Source organism: Eulemur rufifrons, chromosome 18 (genome assembly GCF_041146395.1).
Source record: "Eulemur rufifrons isolate Redbay chromosome 18, OSU_ERuf_1, whole genome shotgun sequence".
NCBI classification, from domain to species: Eukaryota; Metazoa; Chordata; class Mammalia; order Primates; family Lemuridae; genus Eulemur; species Eulemur rufifrons.
In genome coordinates this window covers 457309-479811 of record NC_091000.1, presented here as the reverse complement: position 1 = coordinate 479811, position 22503 = coordinate 457309, and the positions used below count along the sequence as shown (strand labels likewise).

General features: G+C 47.9%; 1 protein-coding gene across 2 annotated transcripts; it reads left to right on the top strand.

The window, feature by feature from the left end:
* The first annotated feature begins 342 nt into the window (after positions 1–342).
* TMEM192 (transmembrane protein 192) lies at positions 343–22294 on the top strand. Of its 2 annotated transcripts, none has more exons than XM_069493467.1 (6): positions 343–382; positions 5028–5174; positions 7767–8031; positions 12459–12593; positions 17647–17749; positions 20872–22294. In XM_069493467.1, exons 1-6 carry the CDS (start codon positions 356–358, stop codon positions 21008–21010), a joined length of 816 nt encoding a protein of 271 aa, XP_069349568.1. In that variant the 5' UTR covers positions 343–355; the 3' UTR covers positions 21011–22294. The 2 variants fall into 2 exon arrangements, with proteins under 2 accessions (XP_069349568.1, XP_069349567.1); XM_069493466.1 differs by lacking the exon at positions 343–382 and adding an exon at positions 696–858.
* The last annotated feature ends 209 nt before the right edge of the window (positions 22295–22503 follow it).

Sequence of the window (22503 nt, the reverse complement as noted above, 5' to 3'; positions counted from 1 at the left end):
CAGGTGTAGGGGTCGCGCCGGCCCGGGCTTTGGCCTCTGCGTCAGGAAATGGCAGCGGGGCCCAGGACGGAGGAGGTGACTGCACGGCAGTGGCGGGCGCTGGCCCCGAACCCCCTCCTCCCGTGGGGGGCCGCGGCGGGGCTGGCAGGGCCTAGGAGGAGGCGGGGCTAACGCGGAGGGGGCGGGACAGGGGCGGGGCCAGCAGGGCCCAGGAGGAGGCGGGGCGCGCGCGGAGGGTCCGGGACAGGGGCGGGGCCGGCGAGGCCGGCGGGGCCGCGGAGGAGGTGACTTCTTGGACCGCGGCGCCTTGGCGCAGAGGCCGGGCCGGCCTGGCCTTCGGCCTCGGCGTCAGGAGATGGCAGCGGGGAGCAGGACAGAGGAGGTGAATGCACGGCAGTAGCGGGCGCTGGCCCCGAACCCCCTCCTCCCGTGCGGGGCCGCGGCGAAGCTGGCAGGGCCCAGGAGGAGACGGGGCGGACGCAGAAGCGGCGTGTCCACGGCGGGGCCGACGCGGAAGGGGCGTGTCCGGTAGGGCGCAGGAGGAGGCGGGGCTAACTCGGAGGGCGGGACAGGGGCGGGGCCGGAAGGGCCCAGGAGGAGGCGGGGCGGACGCGGAATGGGGCGGGACAGGGGCGGGGCCGGCAGGGCACAGGAGGACGAGGGGCGGGCGTGGAATGGGGCGGGACAGGGGCGGGGCCGAGGAGGAGGCGGGGCGGGCGCGAAAGGGGGCGTGGCCGGCCGGGCCCAGGAGGAGGCGACTTCTCGGCCCGCGGCGCCCGGGCGCAGGTGCAGAGGTCGCGCCGGCCCGGGCTTCGGCCTCGGCGTCAGGAAATGGCATCGGGGCCCAGGACGGAGGAGGTGAGTGCACGGCAGTGGCGGGCGCTGGCCCCGAACCTCTCCTCCCGTGCAGGGGCGCGGCGGCGCTGCGAGGCGGCGGCTCCGGGCGCGGTTCCGGGTCCAGGCCGGCGCCCGCCGCGTGCGGCCCCGGAACCGGGAGCGTCCCGTGACGGCGCGACGGCAGGCACCTGGAGGGCCCGACGCGGGCGTCCGGGTGGACCTGTCGCTGCCGTGCCCGGAAACCACGTTAGAGCAACAGGGTCACGTGCCGCTTTGACTCCAGGCTTGGTAGGAACGGAAAGGTTATTAAGCCTGAGATGGGTCCACATCAGACTGCTAAAAAAAGCCAGTGGTGTAGTTCAGTGTGTATGGTACAGAACGATAGCTTAATTGCAAAAATCTTATTTCTTTGCTTGAGTATATTAAGACATTTTTTAGGAGAAACATGTATTTGTGCCCAGAGTTAACTGGGTTTTCCATTGCCACATAATAAAATTCTTGCCCTTGAGAAATGCAAAGTTTACAGTTACATTAAGGCACTAATTTGGGTTAATAAATTAATAGGAATATTGCTGTGATCCTATCACTGAATGAAGTGAATCAGGAAAAGCAAAAGACACATGAGATACGGTTCCAGCACTAAAGAGCTTAGATTCTTGTGCAAATAGTGAGCATAGTTAAACAATATTCATGAAATAAAGACCAATTTTGAAGAAGACTAAAATTTTCTAGTTTTTTTCAGTTGAGAAAATGGAAAACTAACTGTAAGACCTGGAAGTATAATTGAGACTCACACATGTTTAAAGTAAAATCCATTGTTTCTGAATTTTTAAGGGTGCGCTTCATGAGCTGACAATTTGTGGGAAAAAATGAATATGTAAGAGGAAAATGAGAGATTTAGAAAAACATGTGCAGTAAGTGCTTCTTGGTTGGTGCTAAGCTGCCCTAAGGTTCTTGGATCTGTAACTTTTAGCTTTAGGATAAGTACAATTCTAGAATTGTACTGTTTCATCAAACTCTGGAGATTAATGTTTCACCAATTACATATCTAAATCACTTTAGATCTGAGTAAGTTGCCTGCTTTTGGTATTTTGTAAATACGACTTCCAGCATTCAGTAAAAAGCAAAAAATTATGGACCATGTCATAGGCCCAGACACTTCAGTGAGTTAAAAGTCAAAGACCATTATTAATAGCTGGCTTCATTTTTTTTGCAAGCAGTGAAAGCAACTCTGGCTAATTTAAGAAGAAATAGATTTATCTGAAAGGATATAGGGTGAATAAACACCAGAGCCTCCGAAAGGAATCAAACAGGGGCGGCTCAAAGGACCTACGTGACTGGCCTTTCAGGGTCTGCCCTGGAATGAGTGTGCCTAAACTGTGGTCTTTCTTCCTTCACTGCCCACAGAGAGGGTTGGATTGGCCTTTTGTTCTATAACCACCCCTAGGCCAGGAGAGGGTGAAGAGTATTAAAGGATGTTTTTACTAAGACTGAAGTAGAGATAGACAGTGGGTCCCCAAAGGAAACAGAGTTATTGTTGCAAAAGAAAAGGGAAGAGATACCATGTGGGCGGAAGCAACAGATATTTTCTACAGATGGTGATGTAGTTATTAATAGTGGAAGTGAAGAAACAATTTGGATGCAGGAATCCTCTTCCTCTCACTCTTGCCTTGCAGTTGGTGAGTTCACAGAATGACGGGGTGCGGCTTGCATGGTTATGCCACATATTACCTGTAGGATTCATTGAACAGTGTATTTGATGTAGCCACCAAATACTAGCAAGTGCCATAGAGAAGAATAATATTATGGTTCCCAACCCTTCAGTGTGGCCAGGAAAAACAAAAGATACACATAAAAAGGAAAAAAATAAAAGGCAGCATAAGAAATTTTCCAGATCCAGACAAATGAGCTTCCCCCCAAAAAACTTAAGATATGAGAAAAACAACAACAAAAAAGAAATATTCCAAATGAACATTGTGGGCAGTGTGTTTTATAGGAGTTTAAAGTGGGAGGAAAACACTTAGCAGGACAGAGTTCATGGGGAACGTAAGTCTTGGTTGGGACCTCGAAAGTTGAGTAGAATTCTGAGGAAGGTGAGAGAGGGTATTCGTGGGGCACTATAGAAAGCTCATGTAGGCTAGAAAAGAAGGTGCATGAAAGTGATGCAGTGGGAGATAAAAAGAAGTAGATTACTGCCTTATAGGCAAGGTTTCCATGGTAGCTTGGTTAAATTTTCCAGGGGTCAAGTGTTGCAGTAGCTGGGCGGTCTTTCATTCATTCAACACACATACTGAGCACCTGCTTTGTATCAGGTGTTAAATGTACAAAGAAAATAATAGAGTCCCTGTGTTTGTGAAGCACACTTTACTCTGACGATTTCAATTCTATGTGCTTAGTATTATAAGTTATAGAGATGCGTGAAATTTCAGTAGGGACTTCTGTTCCCAGCCAAGGTGAGATAACCAGGACTAGACATACCATTCTGCCTGAAACAACCAAAAAACTAGATACAATCTATGATAACGCTTTTTATGAGACTGGACATCAGGCCGTGAAGTGCAATGATCTCAGAGATAGGAAACAAACGTCGCAAGCCCTTTCGTCACCCCGGCTGCCACTTGGGGTGAGATCACAGGCTGTAATGAGGAAGGGGGAACCCAGGCAGCGTCCCGCAGGCTCTGAGTTGAGGAGATGGAGCTGAGGGTCTGGGAGACCAGAGCAAGCAGAGTTCACGGGACAGAGTGCCCAGGGAGGAGGGAGAGCTCTGCAGAGAGTCCCCGTAGGTGTTCAGAAGAGTCCTGATCAGGGAAGGAGGAAAGTCCTGGAGGCCTCAAAAAGAACCACGCAGAAGGATTAGAAGGAACAGTCCCTCCGTGCAGGGCCAGGAATAGTGCCTGTTCCCGTGTGGAAACCTCATGATTCATAGGGTATCTAGGTAGAGTTCTCAGAAGGGTGCTGCCGCAGTAGTGGGGGAATAATTAGCTCTAGACCAAACACGGTCATGGCCCCACGTAATGTCTGAAAGCTAAGACCAAAAAGATCAGACTATTTCCAAGAAACTTAATTGCATTCCACAACAAAGCTCAAGAATACAATATAGTCCAACACCGAAAGAGATAATTTGCAATGTCTGTCATCCAATCAAAAATTACCAGGCATGCAGATTAAAAAAAAAAAAAGAAAAAGAAGAAGAAAGTAAAAAGAAAGGACAGAAAGAAAGACACACAAAAATGGGTGAGACGATGGAATGTTCATTTGCTTTGCTATAGTAAGGTTTTTACTGTCTGCCTCCCATAACATCATGTTGTGTACCTAAATATCCACAATAAACTTTATTTAAAAAAGGAACTGCAACTCTAATTATTTCTCAAATATAATTAATATTAAATACATTTTACCTGGTGGTCTAGGGGTTAGATTAAAAAATAAATAAGTCAGTATCTAAGCTTTGAGGGCTTGAAGAAAATGGTTTACTTAAATCTCATTATATATTACTTTATGAGATGTAGAAATAATTGACTTAAGATTTCCTCTACCCATTTTTTTAAATTTTTTTTTATTTCAGCATATTATGGGGGTACAAAAGTTTAGGTTATGTATATGTCTTATTTAGGTTATGTATATTGCCCCATGGCCTCCTACTCCCCCCACCCATTTTAAAACCTACTTTCAGCCGGGCGCGGTGGCTCACACCTGTAATCCTAGCACTCTGGGAGGCCGAGGCGGGTGGATCGCTCGAGGTCAGGAGTTCGAGACCAGCCTGAGCAAGAGCGAGACCCCGTCTCTACTAAAAATAGAAAGAAATTATATGGACAACTAAAATATATATATAGAAAAAATTAGCCGGGCATGGTGGCGCATGCCTGTAGTCCCAGCTACTCGGGAGGCTGAGGCAGGAGGATCGCTTAAGCCCAGGAGTTTGAGGTTGCTGTGAGCTAGACTGACGCCACGGCACTCACTCTAGCCCGGGCAACAGAGTGAGACTCTGTCTCAAAAAAAAAAAAAAAAAAAAACCTACTTTCACCAAGTTTGTATACTAGTTATCTGCAGAGGATACTTTTTGAAAATTGGCTTTGAGTAGCACCTCTAAGTTGTGTAATGATTTTAAAAGCTTTCTAGTTTAGATTTGTGTTGGAAATATAATCCAGAAAGTGGTGATTGTGTCTTGCTTCCATTTCCCTGTGCCCCAGGGTTCCTTGGACCTCACCCAGAGTGTTGAGGACGACGCCCTGCTGGAAGCCCAGCTCCTCCCTCATCACTCCCTGCAAGCCCATTTTAGCCCCGGCTTCCACCCTCTTCCTACTGTCGTCACAGCAAACCTGCTCCTGCTTATACATGTAAGTTGTCCGGGCTGAGAAAGGGATCCATCCAGAGGTGATGTCTGTAAAAAATATACAAGCTCTTCAGAGGGCAATTGGGCTATAGCTATTAACATTTAAAATGTACATACTATTTTACTTACGTCTCTACATCAAAGAACTTATTGTAGATGTATTTGAACGCGTGTAGGAATATTGTTGATAGCAGCAATGTCACCTGTCACAGCAAGAAACTACAAGCCCAGCCTGAGCAAGAGCAAGACCTTGTCTCGACTAAAAAAATAGAAAGAAATTAGCTGAACAACTAAAAATATATAGAAAAAATTAGCTGGGCATGGTGGTGCATGCCTGTAGTCCCAGCTACTCGGGAGGCTGAGGCAGGAGGATCGATTGAGCCCAGGAGTGTGAGGTTGCTGTGAGCGAGGCTGACGCCACGGCACTCTAGCCCAGGTGATACAGTGAGACTCTGTCTCAAAAAAAAAAAAAAAAAAAACAACAACAACAAAGGAACTGCGAGCTCCCAGCCATGCAGAGGCACTTTACCTGTCCTGTCCACGTAGAGCAACACGGCACAGCTGTCAGAAATGAAATAGGGTGGGTGCGTGTATATTAGCATGGAATAGCCTTCATCCTTACATTGTGGAGTGGAAAAAATCAGGTTTATAACATTGTGTACAGAATGTTCCAATTTGCAGTTACAAAACCTGAGTGCAGAGGACTGGTGTGTACATGTATTTCTGTGTGTAACAGAGTTTGGGCAACATTTGCAGACCCTGTTACACTAGTTGCCTCTGAGGTGGGGACTGAGGGCCTTGGTAGAAGTGACACTAATATATTTTACTGTTTACTTTTTGTACCATTTGATATATTTTTTTTTTTTTTTTTGAGACAGAGTCTCACTCTGTTGCCCGGGCTAGAGTGCCGTGGCGTCAGCCTCGCTCACAGCAACCTCCAACTCCTGGGCTCAAGCCATCCTCCTGCCTCAGCCTCCCGTGTAGCTGGGACTACAGGCATGCGCCACCATGCCCAGCTAATTTTTTCTATATATATATTTTTTAGCTGTCCATATAATTTCTTCCTATTTTTAGTAGAGACGGGTCTCACTCTTGCTCAGGCTGGTCTTGAACTCCTGAGCTCAAACGATCTGCCCGCCTCGGCCTCCCAGAGTGCTAGGATTACAGGCGTGAGCCACGGCGCCCGGCCCATATATCACTTTTTAAAAACCTTTTTATATTAAATTGCAAGCTGGGCATAGTGGTGGTGTATGCCTGTAGTCCCAGGTACTGGGGAGAGTTTGAGCCAGGAGGCTGAGGCAGGAGGATCACTTGAGCCCAGGAGTTGAGTCCAGCCTGGGCAACATAGCAAGACCCTGTCTCTAAAACAAAAAATACTATATTAAATTGCATGCTTTTGATACTGTGGGATTGATTGCCCTAATTTTAGGTCTAAGAAAATCGTGTTAAAGAACAAGAAAAACTAATATATTTATATGCTACGCTATATAAAATGGATCAGTTGAGTTCAATGTACACTGTATTACAGCACAGAGAATATGTTGACTTTTCAACTTTTTGCTTTGTGGGGATAAGAATCTTGAGTTGCCATAGTGTTGTGGAATTTTAAATTTAGGTTTGTGTATTTGTTATGTAGTTAAAGTTAAATATTGTGATATCGGTGTTTGGAGATAGGGAAAGGCTTATTTGATTTGGTTGAAGTGATAAGGTAAAACAGTGAAATTTTTTAGATTTTTTTTTTTTTAAATGGGAAGTTTTTGTGTGGTTAAAGAATAAGCGTGGAGAATTTTAGGGAATTGAAGAGGGAAGTGTGTGGTTTTTTTTGTTGTTGTTGTTGTTTGGTTTTTTTTTTTTGAGACAGAGTCTCACTCTGTTGCCCAGGCTAGAGTGCAGTGGCGTCATCACTGCTCACAGCAACCTCAGACTCCTGGGCTCAAGCGATCCTCCTGCCTCAGCCTCCCAGGTAGCTGGGACTACAGGCATGTGCCACCAAACCCAGCTAATTTCTTCTATTTTTAGTTGTTTGGCTAATTTCTTTCTATTTATAGTAGAGATGGGGTCTCGCTCTTGCTCAGGCTGGTCTCAAACTCCTGAGCTCAAGCAATCCTCCCACCTCGGCCTCCCAGAGTGCTGGCATTATAGTCGTGACAGCTTGATTTTTTAAATTATGGAATCCTACTTCCTTATCGTAACAAGTAAAACATTACGAAAGTAAACAAAGGTCAAGTTATAATCTTCCTTTTCTCTCCTTCAGCCTTCTCCGAGTTAATAAATGGGTCGGTTTCTTCTGTCTCCTTTAGTGCCTTTTGTTAAGCTCATACAGTGTATACAAAGAGATCAGCACACGTGTGAAGGGATTTTCCCCATTTCTGTAAAACCGTGTGTTTATTGCTGTACAGCAGTGTTTCTCGAACTGCAGCGTGCATCAGATTGCCCCCAGCAGTTTCCGTACCAAGGCTTATAAGAGTTATTTAAAACTCATTTATAAAAGTAGAATAGTGAGAGCCACAGGTGTAAGAGAGTGTGCTGCGACAGTGATTATTGATTCCGAAGTCCAAATAGTGAATGTTAATCCTGCTGCTTTCCTTTTCACCAGGTTGTGTTTGTGATTTTAGCATTTTTAACGGGTGTGCTTTGTTCTTACCCTAATCCAAATGAGGACAAGTGCCCGGGAAACTACACCAACCCGTTGAAAGTTCAGACAGTCATGATCCTTGGAAAAGTTGTTTTGTGGCTTCTCCATGTGCTGCTCGAGCGCTACATCCAGTATCACCACAGCAAGGTCAGAAACCGCGGCTACGGCTCGATCTACCGATCGACCAGGCATCTGAAGAGGCTGGCGCTGATGACACACTCCACTGGTGAGTCCCGTCTTCGCTCCGTGTCTTGGTGGCTTGTTTGAGTGACAAAAATGGTGGTGGAAAGCATGTGTGCAGTTAGATTTTATGATCAAATATGTTCTCTCATTTTTGTAAGTGATGTGTATTGTAGCCACTAAAATTTGTGTCACCTTAATGTCTTAAAGCTTTTTTTTTTAATAACATGTACAGCCTTAATTTTCATTTGAAATCTATATCTGTTATGAACATGGTGTGCTTGTACCCCTGTGTGAAATGTAGTTTGCTCCTCTTTTGGTATCAGCTGGTTTATTCATCCCCAGGAGAGAGAAATACTGTTGCCATTGGATATTTTTGAGGATAGCAAGAGGGAATTTTTGGTTTTTTTTATTTTTAAAGCTCAGTGCTTTGCTTTTCTTTTTTTTTTTTTTTTTTTTCTTTTGCCCGCTTCTCCATGGGTTGGAAGTGCTTTCCTTGTAGTAGGAGATTGTGAGGGTAAATTCCTAAGAAAGAGGGACTGTTTTATAATGAGACACATTATCCAGAACAGAAAACTTGAAAAACACACAGGTCCTAATTTACGAAGGCAGGATCTCAGAAGGCCCACGCAGGACCTAGAACGCATGAGGGACCGGGCGCGGTGGTTCATGCTTGTAATCCTAGCACTTGGGGGGCCCAGGCGGGAGGATCGCTTGAGGCCAGGAGTTCAAGAATGCATAAATGCGTGCCTGCTTTTCTTTTTTGTTGCAGACATTTTTTTTTTTTTTTTTTTTTTTTTTTTTTTGTTGAGACAGAGTCTCACTTTGTTGCCCAGGCTAGAGTGAGTGCCGTGGCGTCAGCTTAGCTCACAGCAACCTCAGACTCCTTGGCTTAAGCGATCCTACTGCCTCAGCCTCCCGAGTAGCTGGGACTACAGGCATGCGCCACTATGCCCGGCTAATTTTTTCTATATAGATTTTTAGTTGTCCATATAATGTTTTTCTATTTTTAGTAGAGACGGGGTCTCGCTCAGGCTGGTCTCGAACTCCTGACCTTGAGCAATCCACCCGCCTCGGCCTCCCAGAGTGCTGGGATTACAGGCGTGAGCCACCGCGCCCGGCCTTGTTGCAGACATTTTAAAGGCTTCACGGAATTTAATTGAAATTCTTTAGGTAAAGTTGGCACTAAGTTATAAATAATTTAGTGTCAAAGATTCTGCTTTTGGCCGGACACAGTGGCTCACGCCTGTAATCCTAGCCTCTGGGAGGCCAAGGTGGGAAGATCGCTCAAGGTCAGGAGTTCGAGAGCAGCCTGAGCAAGAGCGAGACCCTGTCTCTACTAAAAATAGAAAGAAATTATATGGAAAACTAAAAATATATACAGAAAAAATTAGCCGGGCATGGTGGCGCATGCCTGTAGTCCCAGCTACTCGGGAGGCCGAGGCAGGAGGATCGCTTAAGCCCAGGAGTCTGAGGTTGCTGTGAGCGAGACTGACACCATGGCACTCACTGTAGCCTGGGCAACAGAGCAAGATCTGTCTCAAAAAAAAAAAAAAGAAAGAAAACATTTACATGCTTCACGTCTCTTCTCCTTCCTTAGTTCCAAATGCATTTTCATCATTTCTGTTTACTTTTTTTGTCCCTTTTATTATTTTTTTTTTAGGAGCTACAAGCAGAGAATATACATTTTGAACCCTACCAAATAGTATTAGTTACATATCACATTACATATTTGGGTTTTTTCCCCATCAAAATGAAAACTTGGCCCTTCACTGTAAACAGTAATTTTCGACCTGCCGGATGGGTCCAGTCCACAGGGCTCCTCTCTGGGGCTGTCGCCGCTCCCCGCACTCGGGGGAGCACTTGTGTGTCTTCACTGGTGTGTCATACAGGGTATTCCAAAGGGTACAGAGGGACAGGCCCATGAAGAGGTGCGTAGGGCCACACCCAGAAGGGTCCCCAGTGGAGGAGGAGGAGCTGTCCACAAGGAGTCGGGGGACTCCACCCTCCTGGCAGCCTGAAAGCTCATCAAATCTCTTTAAATTCTAGCCCCCTCTCTCCCTTGAGTTAGTGGGTGGGGCTGAAATTTCCAGCCTCCTAATCTCCTGGTGATTTTGGTGACCAGCCCCATCCTGAGGCTGTGTGGGGGGCCCCCGCCTAAGTCACCTGATTGGCATGAACTTGGTGTGGTGGGAAGGTTTGTTATGGATGACAACAGGCACTCTGTCACTTACAAAATTCCAAGGATTTTAGGAGCTCGGTAAATTTCTGAAAAACAATTTTTTTTTTTAAGAGACACAGTCTTGCTCTGTCACCCAGGTTGGAGTGCAGTGGTGTGATCATAGCTCATGCAGCCTCAAAATCCTGTGCTCAAGCAACCCTCCCACCTCAGCCTCCTAAGTAGATGAGACTACAAGACACACACCACCCCGCCTGACTAATTGCTTTGTTTTTTTGTAGAGATGGGGTCTTGCTATGTTACCCAGGCTGGTCTCAAACTCCTGGCCTCAAGCGATCCTCCCACCTTGACCTCCTAAAGTGTTGGGATCACAGGTGTGAGCCACCACACGGGGCCAGAAACCAAATAGTGTATCTGTTGGGACTCAGAACTCAGAAGCATGGCGCTTTGGCATGCGGAACACCTTTGACGGAAAGACTGTGAGGGCCTCAGAGCCAAGGTCTCTCTGACCTTCTCCTGCTTCCCTGTTTTTCTTTCCCCCACAGTGTCACAGGAACCAGAATTCCTCTTCCCAAAAGTGGGTCATAGAAAGTAGAACTCCTCGTCTCTGGCCGAGCGTTGCTCCCACCTATGATACTAGCACTGGAACTCTGTCCCAGGGCAACCCTTAAAGCCCAGAAAGGTCACTTTCTCTCTTCTCCCGTGAAGACCCTCACTCCAGAGGGGTCCTGCCCCATACGGGGTAGGTTGGAGGGGGATGCTACACAGAGACTAAGAAGACTCCACACAGACAGGCCTTACTGGGTTTCCCCCTCAGTCTCTTAGATCATACACTTTTGTCCAGTCCCATTTCGACTCAGCTGTCCATGCTTCCTTGAACCTAAGTGTAAAAATAGAAGGTTTTGGCCGGGCGCGGTGGCTCACGCCTGTAATCCTAGCACTCTGGGAGGCCGAGGCAGGAGGATCGCTCGAGGTCAGGAGCTTGAGACCAGCCTGAGCAAGAGCGAGACCCCGTCTCTACTAAAAATAGAAACAAATTATCTGGCCAACTAATATATATAGAAAAAATTAGCCGGGCATGGTGGCGCATGCCTGTAGTCCCAGCTACTCGGGAGGCTGAGGCAGGAGGATCGCTTGAGCCCAGGAGTTTGAGGTTGCTGTGAGCTAGGCTGACGCCACGGCACTCACTCTAGCCCGGGCAGCAGAGCGAGACTCTGTCTCAAAAAAAAAAAAAAAAAAAAAAATAGAAGGTTTTCCCGAGGTCTTGGGTCTGTCAGAATCCCGGGTTTTGGCACCAAAGGTGTCGGGGCGGAGTCTGCCCTCGGTTCTTGGTGTGCTCGTGGCCAGAGAATGACCAGGCCCACCAAAGTGTCAAGTCCAGACTGTTATCTCGGTCCTCTGACTCCTTTCTTGGAAAAATCACCGGCAAGGCCAAGACGATGGCGTCACCTCAGGCAGGGGCAGTTTCACGCGAGCAGCTCTTCACTGCAGAACAACACGGGTCGTCTCCTCGAGTGCAGAGAGACAGACCCTCCCACTGACGGACCCACGCGCGTCCTCCTGCCTTCTCCGATTGTTTCCTGTCGTTAGCCCAGTCTGGAGCAGGGCTCCTGGGAAGTGTCGGGTGTTCTCAGATGATCAACAGGTGCCCGCAAAACTCCATGTGCACGTGTTTGTACGAGCTCCCTCTACGAAAGCCCACCTGGCAGGGGAGGTAAACTGCAGTGCAGATTCAACCTAATGGTGCATTAATTACCCTTAGGTTACTCTAGGTCACTTTCTAAATCTTACAGTACCTGGCTGGGAAATTCCTAGATTGATAAGGCATCCCTTCCTTCCCCGGGTGTGGCAGCTGAGTGGGATAGGATTAAGGGTGGGGCGGCGCAAAAGCAAAACCGGAGTGCCCGCCCTTACCCTTCTTCCCGGGTGGGGCAGTTGCTTGAGACAGCACCAGAGCAGGGAGCCCTTGTCCCAGGAAGAGCCAGAGATCCTAACTATCTACCTAACAGTTCTCCCATGTCCTGTAAAATTTGGACGAAATAAACTTGTTATGCTTTTCTCTTGTTAACCTGTATGTTGTTCTAGGAGTGTCCGCCGTGCCCCGAGGATGGGGAGGAAAGGCACCACACCCCTTCCGTCCCTGCGTAACAAACACGCTGCTGTCACTCTCACCACTCGGGAAGTCACAGGGGTTGGGAGCTCCGTGTGAGGAACCAGAGGCCACATAACATATTGCGCAAAGGCCACGGATGTGTTTCTCACTGCACCCCGTGTTCTGTGTTTCTCCCCCGCAGGCAACGCCGCGCTTCTGCTCGTGCTGTGCCTGCAGCACTCCTTTCCCGGGCCCAGCAGGGTGTACCTCGACCTCATCTTGGCCATCCTGGCCCTGGAACTCATCTGTTCCCTCACCTGTCTGCTCATGTACACAGGTGAGAATTACAACTAAGCTGTTCTTACAAAAACCTTTAACCGCTTCCTTTCCTCCCAGTTTGAAGCATGACCCCATTATCTGAGTGACCAGGAAGTTTTTCCATGTACCTGAGAACATACTTAGCACCTGTATCTCTCACTACTGGCCACACCAGACTTCCTGAATTTCAAGCCAGCAGGAAGGATGCGTCCACTGCCAGTGAGTCACTCTTCTAAGAGAGAGTCATCGATAAATTTTTGTCAATTAAAATGAATCTTTTTCATTAAAACACAAACTTGTACTTCCCCAAAGTCGACAGAAATGCAAGTTTGGCATTTAAGATTAGAAATAAAGAAATACAAAATACATAAATAAGAAACTAAATTATAGATGCAAAACTGCATTTAGACCAAACTTGCTTTGGGGTAAACCATTTAAGAATACACTTTTTTCCAAGTTTAGTCTGTCTCTCTCTGAAAACCCTCAGTGGTAAAATTAAGTAGGTTTCCGGTATGTTAACATGAAAAGTAGTATGAAAGGATACTTTAACAGGAAAAAATTCTAAAAAAAACCCTGGAGAAATCTAGATTTCATTCCTGCTGCAGTATTAACATGTAGTAAAATCTGTCCATAACAGCATCTAACTTGGTGGCATGAAGCTTTTAGTTGCTTTGTGACAGTAACTACATCCATGTTGAAAGATTCATTTTTCTGGTTATCAAGGAGGAAGTCAAGTGGGCCTTAGCTCTTGTTTTGTTTTACTGATATTCTGTGGGTCTCCTTAAGGCCAAGAAAAGGGCATTTATAGTATGAATGGAAAGATGAAATGATGAGTCTGTAAATGTGAATGATGTCACATGCTTAATTAATTTGTAAGTTTGTATTTATCAGCTAACAATTAGCCAAATTAGGTACAGGATTGCAAAAAAGAAAGATGCATACTGCCAAATTTACTTTATAGAACAGAATGAGACTTTGGTTTTATTTATTTATTTTGTTATTTCAAAATATCAAGGGGGTACAAGTGTTTTTGTTACATGGATACCTTGTATAATGCCCATATATGCCTATCATTTAGTTCCCAATTATTAGTGGGTATGTGTGACATTTGTTTTTCTATTCCTGAGGTACTTCACTTAGGATAATGGTCTCCAGTTCCATACAAGTTGCTTCAAAAGACATTATTTCATTCCTTTTTATGGCTAAATAGTACTTCATGGTATACATACACCACTTTTTTTTTTTTTTTTTTTTTTGAGACAGAGTCTCACTCTGTTACCCGGGCTACAGTGCCGTGGCGTCAGCCTCGCTCACAGCAACCTCACACTCCTGGGCTCAAGCCATCCTCCTGTCTCAGCCTCCCGAGTAGCTGGGACTACAGGCATGTGCCACCATGCCCGGCTAATTTTTTATCTATATATATTTTTTTAGCTGTCCAGATCATTTCTTTCTATTTTTAGTAGAGACGGGGTCTCGCTCTTGCTCAGGCTGGTCTTGAACTCCTGACCTCGAGCGATCCTCCCGCCTTGGCCTCCCAGAGTGCTAGGATGACAGGCGTGAGCCACCGCGCCCGGCCTATCTTCTGAGTCTAAGTGACGGACGTGTGCCAGGTTTCTTTGTTTATTAGAAGACCATCATGTGGAAGATGCTTCTTAGGGAAATACGATGGGACGTGTACAGCGGGTGTCACATTCGCTGGCAGCCCTGGCCGTGACACTCAGCACAGCTGGGCACCCCTGCTCTGAAGTGATGCTGCAGATGGGTGCACAGCTCTTGGGATAAGCTGAAGCCATTCCCTGAATCGCACGCTTTGTTTTCAGACTCATTTTCAGGCGTGGAGAGGATTGTGGATGTATACTTTAAATGAGTGAATTGCATGATATGTGAATTATATCTCGATAAAGTTGTTATAAAAAAGGAAAGGTTTTGGCCGGGCGCGGTGGCTCACGCCTGTAATCCTAGCACTCTGGGAGGCTGAGATGGGTGGATCGCTCGAGGTCAGGAGTTCGAGACCAGCCTGAGCAAGAGTGAGACCCCGTCTCTACTAAAAATAGAAAGAAATTATCTGGCCAACTAAAATATATATAGAAAAAAAATTAGCCGGGCATGGTGGTGCATGCCTGTAGTCCCAGCTACTTGGGAGGCTGAGGCAGGAGGATCGCTTAAGCCCAGGAGTGTGAGGTTGCTGTGAGCGAGGTTGACACCACGGCACTCACTCTAGCCCAGGCAACAAAGCAAGACTCTGTCTCAAAAAAAAAAAAAAAAAGAAAAAGAAAAGGAAAGGAAAGATTTTTTAAATATCATATGTGGAGCTTTTAAAAATTTGTTGCCTGGGCCTAACCTGCCTCCCCTGCCCCAACCCACACGCTGGATACTCTGATTCATTCTGAGTTCCACGTAGGCAGGTGACAGGCCAGGTTGGCAGTCACTGTCTTCACTGAGCCCTGGCCCACTCCATGCTGTTTCCCCCTCTTTTCACCGTCTCTGGTGGACACTGCTCATGCCAGCCAGGTCCCAGAGTCACTATTCAGATGGGGCAGAGCCCCGCACGTAGCCGTCATCCAGAGCTGCGGAGTTCTGTGTCGTCAGGCCTGGAAGTTGGGAACAGCTTTCCTTATCTCTGCTTGTCCCTACCTCTGTGGACTGACTTGTCCCCACCTGTGTTCGCCTGCAAGGGCTGCCGTGAAAGAAGGTTGCAGACTAGGCGGCTTGAACAACAGAAATTCGTTGCCTCACTTTTCGGGGCCGGAAGTCCACGTCAGGGTGTTGGCAGGTTTCCTTTCTCCCGAGGCCTCTCTCCGTGACTTGCGGACAAGGCCTTCCTCTGTGCACGGGCATTCCTGGTGTCCCTTCCTCTTCTCATAAGGACCCCAGTCCTGTCGGATCGGGGACCGACCCTGAGGACCTCATTTAACCTCAATTTCCCCTTCAAAGGCACTGTCACGTTAAGGGTTAGCGCTTCCACGCACGGATTTTGGGGGAATGCAGTTCAGTCTGTCACACCCCTCATCCTAAAGGACTGCCAGGTTCCCGGTGGCCGCCCCCTTGCCAGATTCTCTGGCTCCCTGCGGGCCTCGTGCTTTTTGCCCCCGCCTGTTCCCGCTCCCTTGTGGCAGCTCTGCCCCTCCTTAGGGTCGCGGGCTTCAGCGTGGTCAGCGGCCCGCATCCCTCCCGCATCCCTCCCAGCCGGCTGCTTCCTCACCGTCTGCGTACCGACGGGCACCCCCGGTGAGCAGAGCTGCCCCACCCCGTGCGCCCCCTGCGCCGTCCGCACCCCCGGAGCCCAGCTCGCTTCCGTAAGTCGGAGCCCTGGAACCGGCGTCGTCCTGGGTCGTCCTTCCACCGCGCTCCGCAAGGCCTGGGCGGGACGGGGGATGAGCCAGTCCCCGGTTCTGCTTCGTTTACCCGTTTCTCAAATCTGCCTCTTGCTCTGTCCCTGCCGTCGCCTCGGGCAGGTGCTCAGCGTCCCCTTCCTGTGTGGCCGAGTCCAGGGGCCGCGTTACAGGTTCCGTCTGTGCTGACCCTGCGCCCCGACCCCCCGGCCGCGGGGCTGGCCCGTCGGTGGTCGGGAGGGACCGGGCGCAGAGCAGGTGAGCGCGGCGGGGGCTCCCCTGTGCGCGCAGCGACCCCACCGTGCGTGCGCGCGCCCGCCTCACCCCCGCCGCCCCTGGGAAACCTGTCTTCCGGGAAACCAGGCCTGGTGCCGAGAAGGTCGGGCCGCTGCTCTAATTCCTGTTCCTCGCTCCCGCCCACGTGACCGCGTTCCCAGTTCACGCCTGTCGTCAGCGCCGTGACCGGCCCCGCCAGCCTGCTCCTCGGGGCTGCCGGCCAGGTGCTCCCCGGACGACACCTGGACGTCTGGCGGGACACCCCCGCCGCGCCGGCGCGGTTCCCCGCCCACCTCTCCGGCCTCCCCTCGTGTGCACGCGCACCCCCCCCACCGTGTGCACGCGCACCCCCCACCGCGTGCGCTCCCCCCACCGTGTGCACGCGCACCCCCCACCGCGTGCGCTCCCCCCACCGTGTGCACGCGCACCCCCCACCGCGTGCGCTCCCCCCACCGTGTGCACGCGCACCCCCCACCGCGTGCGCCCCCCCCACCGTGTGCACGCGCACCCCCCACCGCGTGCGCACCCCCCACCGCGTGCACCCCCCCACCGTGCGTGCGCCCCCCCACCGTGTGCACCCCCCACCGCGTGCACGCGCACCCCCCACCGCGTGCGCCCCCCCACCGCGTGCGCCCCCCCACCGCGTGCGCCCCCCCACCGTGTGCACGCGCACCCCCACCGCGTGCGCCCCCCCACCGCGTGCACCCCCCCCACCGTGCGTGCGCCCCCCCACCGTGTGCACCCCCCGCCACGTGCACGCGCACCCCCCACCGCGTGCGCACCCCCACCGTGTGCACCCCCCCACCGTGCGTGCGCCCCCCCACCGTGTGCACCCCCCACCGCGTGCACGCGCTTTCTCAGGAGCGTGGCCTGTGTCCGGGCTCTTCCCACCCCTGAAACCCCCTCCGCCCTCCTGCTCCGTGTGGTTAGGCTCCACCCTCCTCCCCGCGGGGACTCGCCTGCGGGCCTGGGGTCTGCTTGTCCCCTGCGGGCTTGGGGTCTGCTTTCCGGGCTGCCGCAGCTTCCCATGCAAGCCTCTGTCTAAGGCACTTTCGTGCTGCCTTGCAATGTGGACACCCACGTTTTGCCGTGGACCGAGTGGGCCGGCGTGGGGTCCGAGGTCCTGCCTCCTGGGTTCGGTGCCTGGCGCTTGCCTGACTTCCCTGGACTTCCCTCTGCTCGTCGGTGGGGTGAGAGAGTGCCCGCCTCGCGGGGGTCTGAGAGCGAACGGGGCTCCCCTGTGCACGCTCCAGCTGGGCCATGTGCTGTCGGGGCGCGATGCGAGTAGCTATTGTCATCATCAGTGCTGACGTGGTGCATACGTTCCAGGGCTCGGTACAGGCCACACACAGCAGCCATTGAAATAGCTTCAGTACGTTAATAAGTATAGCTAATTAGTATGATTTGAATAAGTAGACATGTTTTCAGAATTGGATCTTACTGATCATGACTTTATTATTTTAGTGAAAATCCGAAAATTTAACAAAGCCAAACCACAGCCTGATATACTTGAAGAAGAAAAAATCTGTGCCTACCCCAGCAATATTACCTCGGAGACTGGATTCAGGTAAAGTTCAGGTGGGGAGTAAAATACTTAAGTTTTTTCCCCTAGAAGGCTAAAAAACATTTTAGTGCTTGGAGTTTATGACTGTTCATCTATGCTTTTATAATTATGTTTGATTTGTTGACTTCCTTTCAGCTGTGGTGAAACCAAGTCTAAATCATCATACATAAATTTACTAAATCGTTCACATGTTTGATGCAAAATACTTAATGAGAAACTTAAGTTCAAGATTCTGGGCCGGGCGCGGTGGCTCACGCCTGTAATCCTAGCACTCTGGGAGGCAGAGGTGGGCGGATCGTTTGAGCTCAGGAGTTCGAGACCAGCCTGAGCAAGAGCGAGACCCCATCTCTACTAAAAAAAAATAGAAAGAAATTATATGGACAGCTAAAAATATATATAGAAAAAATTAGCCGGGCATGGTGGCGCATGCCTGTAGTCCCAACTACTCGGGAGGCTGAGACAGGAGGATCTCTTGAGCTCAGGAGTTTGAGGTTGCTGTGAGCTAGGCTGACGCCATGGCACTCACTCTAGCCTGGGCAACAGAGTGAGATTCTGTCTCAAAAAAAAAAAAAAAAAAGATTCTGCATCTTGGGATGGTTATCTTGGGCCCAAAGTGTGATCTGATGATGTTTTTTTATTTTTTATTTTATTTTTTTGAGATGGGGTCTCCCTCTGTTGCCCAGACTGGACTGCAGTGGTGTGATCGTAACTCGTGATAACCCTGAACTTCTGGGCTCAAGTAATCCTCCTGCCCCAGCCTCCCAAATGGCTGCGACTAAAGGTGCACACCACCGCTAGTTTGTTTATTTTGTAGAGATAGGGTATCACCATGGCTGGTCTCGAACTCCTGGCTTCAAGCAGTCTTCCTGCCTTTGCCTCTCAGAATGCTGGATTACAGGTGTGAGCCACCACGCCTGGCTTGGATGAGTGATTTCTCAAAACGTGTGGGTTAAGGAGCGTTAAATAACACTGCAAGGCGGAACAGGCTACGTTTAGAGAACACGGGATTTATCTAGACTAACATAGGCAGGAAGAAGAAAGAAAAAAAAATAGAGAACGCGGGAAATAAGGCCAAGGAGGTAGCCGCTGGAACTCGGAAACACATAGGATGCCCTTGAGAGTGACGTGGGGCAGGGAACAAGGACATTACTTGGAAGTCAGTGCATAGAAGAGTTGAGTCTCCTCAGAGCATACACCTCCTCAGGTCCCCCAAGGTAACCTGAAAACCGCTGGGCACGGCTGTGTGCACCTGTAGTCCCAGCTTCTCGGAGACGTGAGGTGGGAATATGGATCACTGGTGCCTAGGAATTTGAGTCCAGCCTGGACCACATAGTGAGATCTCATCTATAATTAAAATATATATATATGTGTATGTATGTATATGACCTGAAGACCTTTATACAATAAACAGTATTTTTTCAGTGAGTAGCCCAGCTCAGGGAAAAAAAAGAGTAGAGAATCTCCGGGTACTTTACACATATTAAACATTTTTTACACGTTTGTTATATATTAACATGTGAAGACCAAAGAATTTAGGTGAGTTATTAAGGTCACATAGCCTGTGAGTGGAAAAGTTAGGATTGGAATTCAAATAGTCCTTTTCTGTAGCCCATGCCTGTGACCACATTATTTATAAGCATAACTATTTGTAATTATTTGTAACTATTTGTAATTATTTATAAGCATAAATCTTTTTTGTTCACATGGGATCATTCCATGCACAGTATTCGTCACCCTGAATATTTCACTTACCATCTCTTGAAATGTTTCATTTAAACACATATATAATGTGAGCAGAACACATCCGTTAATATTTTATTACTTGAATAGGCAATTTTTAGTCACAACATTAAAATTTATTTAGTACATTTTTGTCATTATTAGAATTGTCATCATCACTGTTCTTAGTTACTAATAAATTAGTGGAAGGAATATTCTGGTTTCTCTTCAGATCATATAAATTGTTTGCCTTTTAAGTTAAAAAGGAAAGGCTAGCAGGATGGTGGCCATGAAAGTCGGAATCCACCGAGGAGTGTGTAACAACTCACCTGCCTAATCAACTAGCCAAAAAGGAAAAAAAAGTAGATTTAAAAAAAAAAAGGAAAGGCTGGGTGCAGTGGCTCATGCCATTAATCCCAGCACTTTGGGTGGCCAAGATGAGAGGATTGTTCAAGACCAGCCTGGGCATTAAGTGAGACTCTCATCTCTACGAAAAGTAGAAAAATTAGCCGGGCATAGTGGCACATGCCTGTAGTCCCAGCTACTTGGGAGACTGAGGCAGGAGGATCACCTGAGCTTAAGAGTCTGAGGTTACAGTGAGCTGTGATTGGGCCACTGCACTCTAGCCTGGGCAACAGAGTGAGACCCTGTCTCAAAAAACAAAAAAGAAAAAAAATAATTTAGTAGAAGGAAATTAAAAACACTTTATAGCTATTATTTGGAGCAGGGAGACCAAAGTGAGCCGGGGCCAGATGAGGGGACTCATGCCTTTAATCCTAGCACTTTGGGAGGCCAAGGTAGGAGCATTGCTTGAGGCCAGGAGTTCAAGACCAGCCTGGCCAACATAGCCAGATCCCATCTCTACAAAAAATAAAAAAGCTGGGCATGGTGGTGAGCCTGTAGTCCCAGCTACTTGTGAGGCTGAGGCAGAAGGATCACTTAAACCTAGGAGTTCAAGGTTGCAGTGAGCTTTGATCACACCACTGCACTCCAGCCCTGGCAACAGAGTAAGACCCTGTCTCAAAAAAAAAAAGGCTAGGTGAGTGATGTAGAAAGGAGTTAGATTTGTTTTTTTATTTTATTTTAGACTCTACTATTTTTATTTGTATCAAATGCAAAAAGAAAAAAAATGCCATATATTTAAAAAAATGTTTCTCATGGTCAGAGTTGTCTATTTAATGCTTGGTCATTACTTGATTATTGAACGAGTTTTTATTTCAAGAGTGGAGGTTACTATAAGGATACATGAAAACAAAATCTCGTTTGGGAGTATTGCCCTGGCTATGATGTCGAGGAGAGGTAACAGGTACAGTATGCTGTACTGAAAACCGGTGGAGACCTGCCTGCACGGAGACCGGTGAGTGTTGGTGAGTATGTGTGACCCGTTTATACTTTGGTGTCTGCAGGACTCTCTCACGGCTGGAAGAAATCGTTGAAAAGCAAGCAGACATGATAGCGTATCTGAAACGACACAATGCCCTGCTGAGTAAGCGGTTGTTGGCGCTCACTTCCTCGGACCGGGGCTGCCCGCCAAGTAAAACGTGAGAGGCTCGCGTAGCCGAGGCTGCAGGGGACTCCAGTCCCTTGGACCGACTGACGACCTGACAAGCGGCCACAGCAAGTTGTAGCCTTGCTGAATAACATTTTATAATTTTCGTTGGAAACCTGACTTTGGTTCTCCCCTGTTTAATATATAGGGCTCGCGGGTCATTTGAAACGTGCTTTGTAGAAGCCTTGGCAACTCGAGAAGAATGTTTTGTACCTTTTGAAGTTATTTAACTGCTTGGTTTATCTTAGATAAACTATATAGTTTAAGTATGTCCATGACACATGACGTTTAAAACCCTGTAATAATTTGGCTATTTATAGAAGAAGTCAGACAAGACAGTCTATTTTAAACAGGGTTTTAATCAAGTAAGTTCTTCCACTTTCAAGCTAATGAGAGAAGTGATTATTCCTTGTGGTGGGTGTTTTTTCCTGCATTGCCTTATGTATTCCATACACTCATGTGGTGTTGGGTCACTTTATTTTTGCCCTTCTTTAAGAAGTTGACATACAATTCAGTATTGACTATACCTTCATTGGATCAGTGAGTTCACTTATAGAAAAGAAATCTTCTGTGGTTTTAAATTAGTCTAAAAAGAAGAAAAGAATCCTTTTCTACTCTTGGGTTATACTTAAAAATTATGATGGGAATAAAATGTCATATCAGTTTATTTACAGGTATTAGACTTACCTAATTCTCAAGATAAAAATGAAGTATTTTCATGAGCACTGGCATTGTTTATCCGTCTTTTCACAGTACGCCCCTTTGAGTTAACCATGTTCCTGGTCAGCACTGTTGCCTCAGGAAGACTTCTGGATGAAGGCTGAATATGAGGGGAGCGGCTATTTGTGATTGTGTAGGCTGTTAATATATTTTGGTCATTAGCTGAATATCCAATATTTGATTTGAAAAGCTATATACAACTTCCACTGAAGGGTTTCAAGCAAGGAAGTGACAATGTCAGTTTTAGTTTTAGGTGGATCAGATTATAATTCAGCACGGAGGAAATACGGGTGGCAGAAGGCTATGGCGCTGAACCAGGGCAGGTAGAGTAACATTATAAATGTATATGTGTATATGTATATAGACAGAGAAGTATATGTATCTGTATGTGTTCCAAATGACAATAGCATCATGACATATTATAAAATTAAAAGTTCATTATTTTTTAATGGCAATATTGAAAAATGCAAATAAAATATCGGAATGTATTGGAGATAACTGACATAGGCAAGGGATGTATTCATTTGGTCACATCCACAGTTGGCTGTGGAGGCAAGTGGCTGTGCCTTCTAAAGGTTTCCCGCCAAAGGAAAACTGAAGACTTTGCCTTCAGCAGTTTTACTTTTCAAAAGGAAAACAGCAGAGCGAGATGATTAACGCTTATTTTTTTTAATTCAGTTTGGATCTGCAGTCACTTTCTGAGATGGTTGGGACGAACTTTGGTTTACAGAGAAAGGAATAGAGAGTTAGGATGCCCAGGTTCTGATAT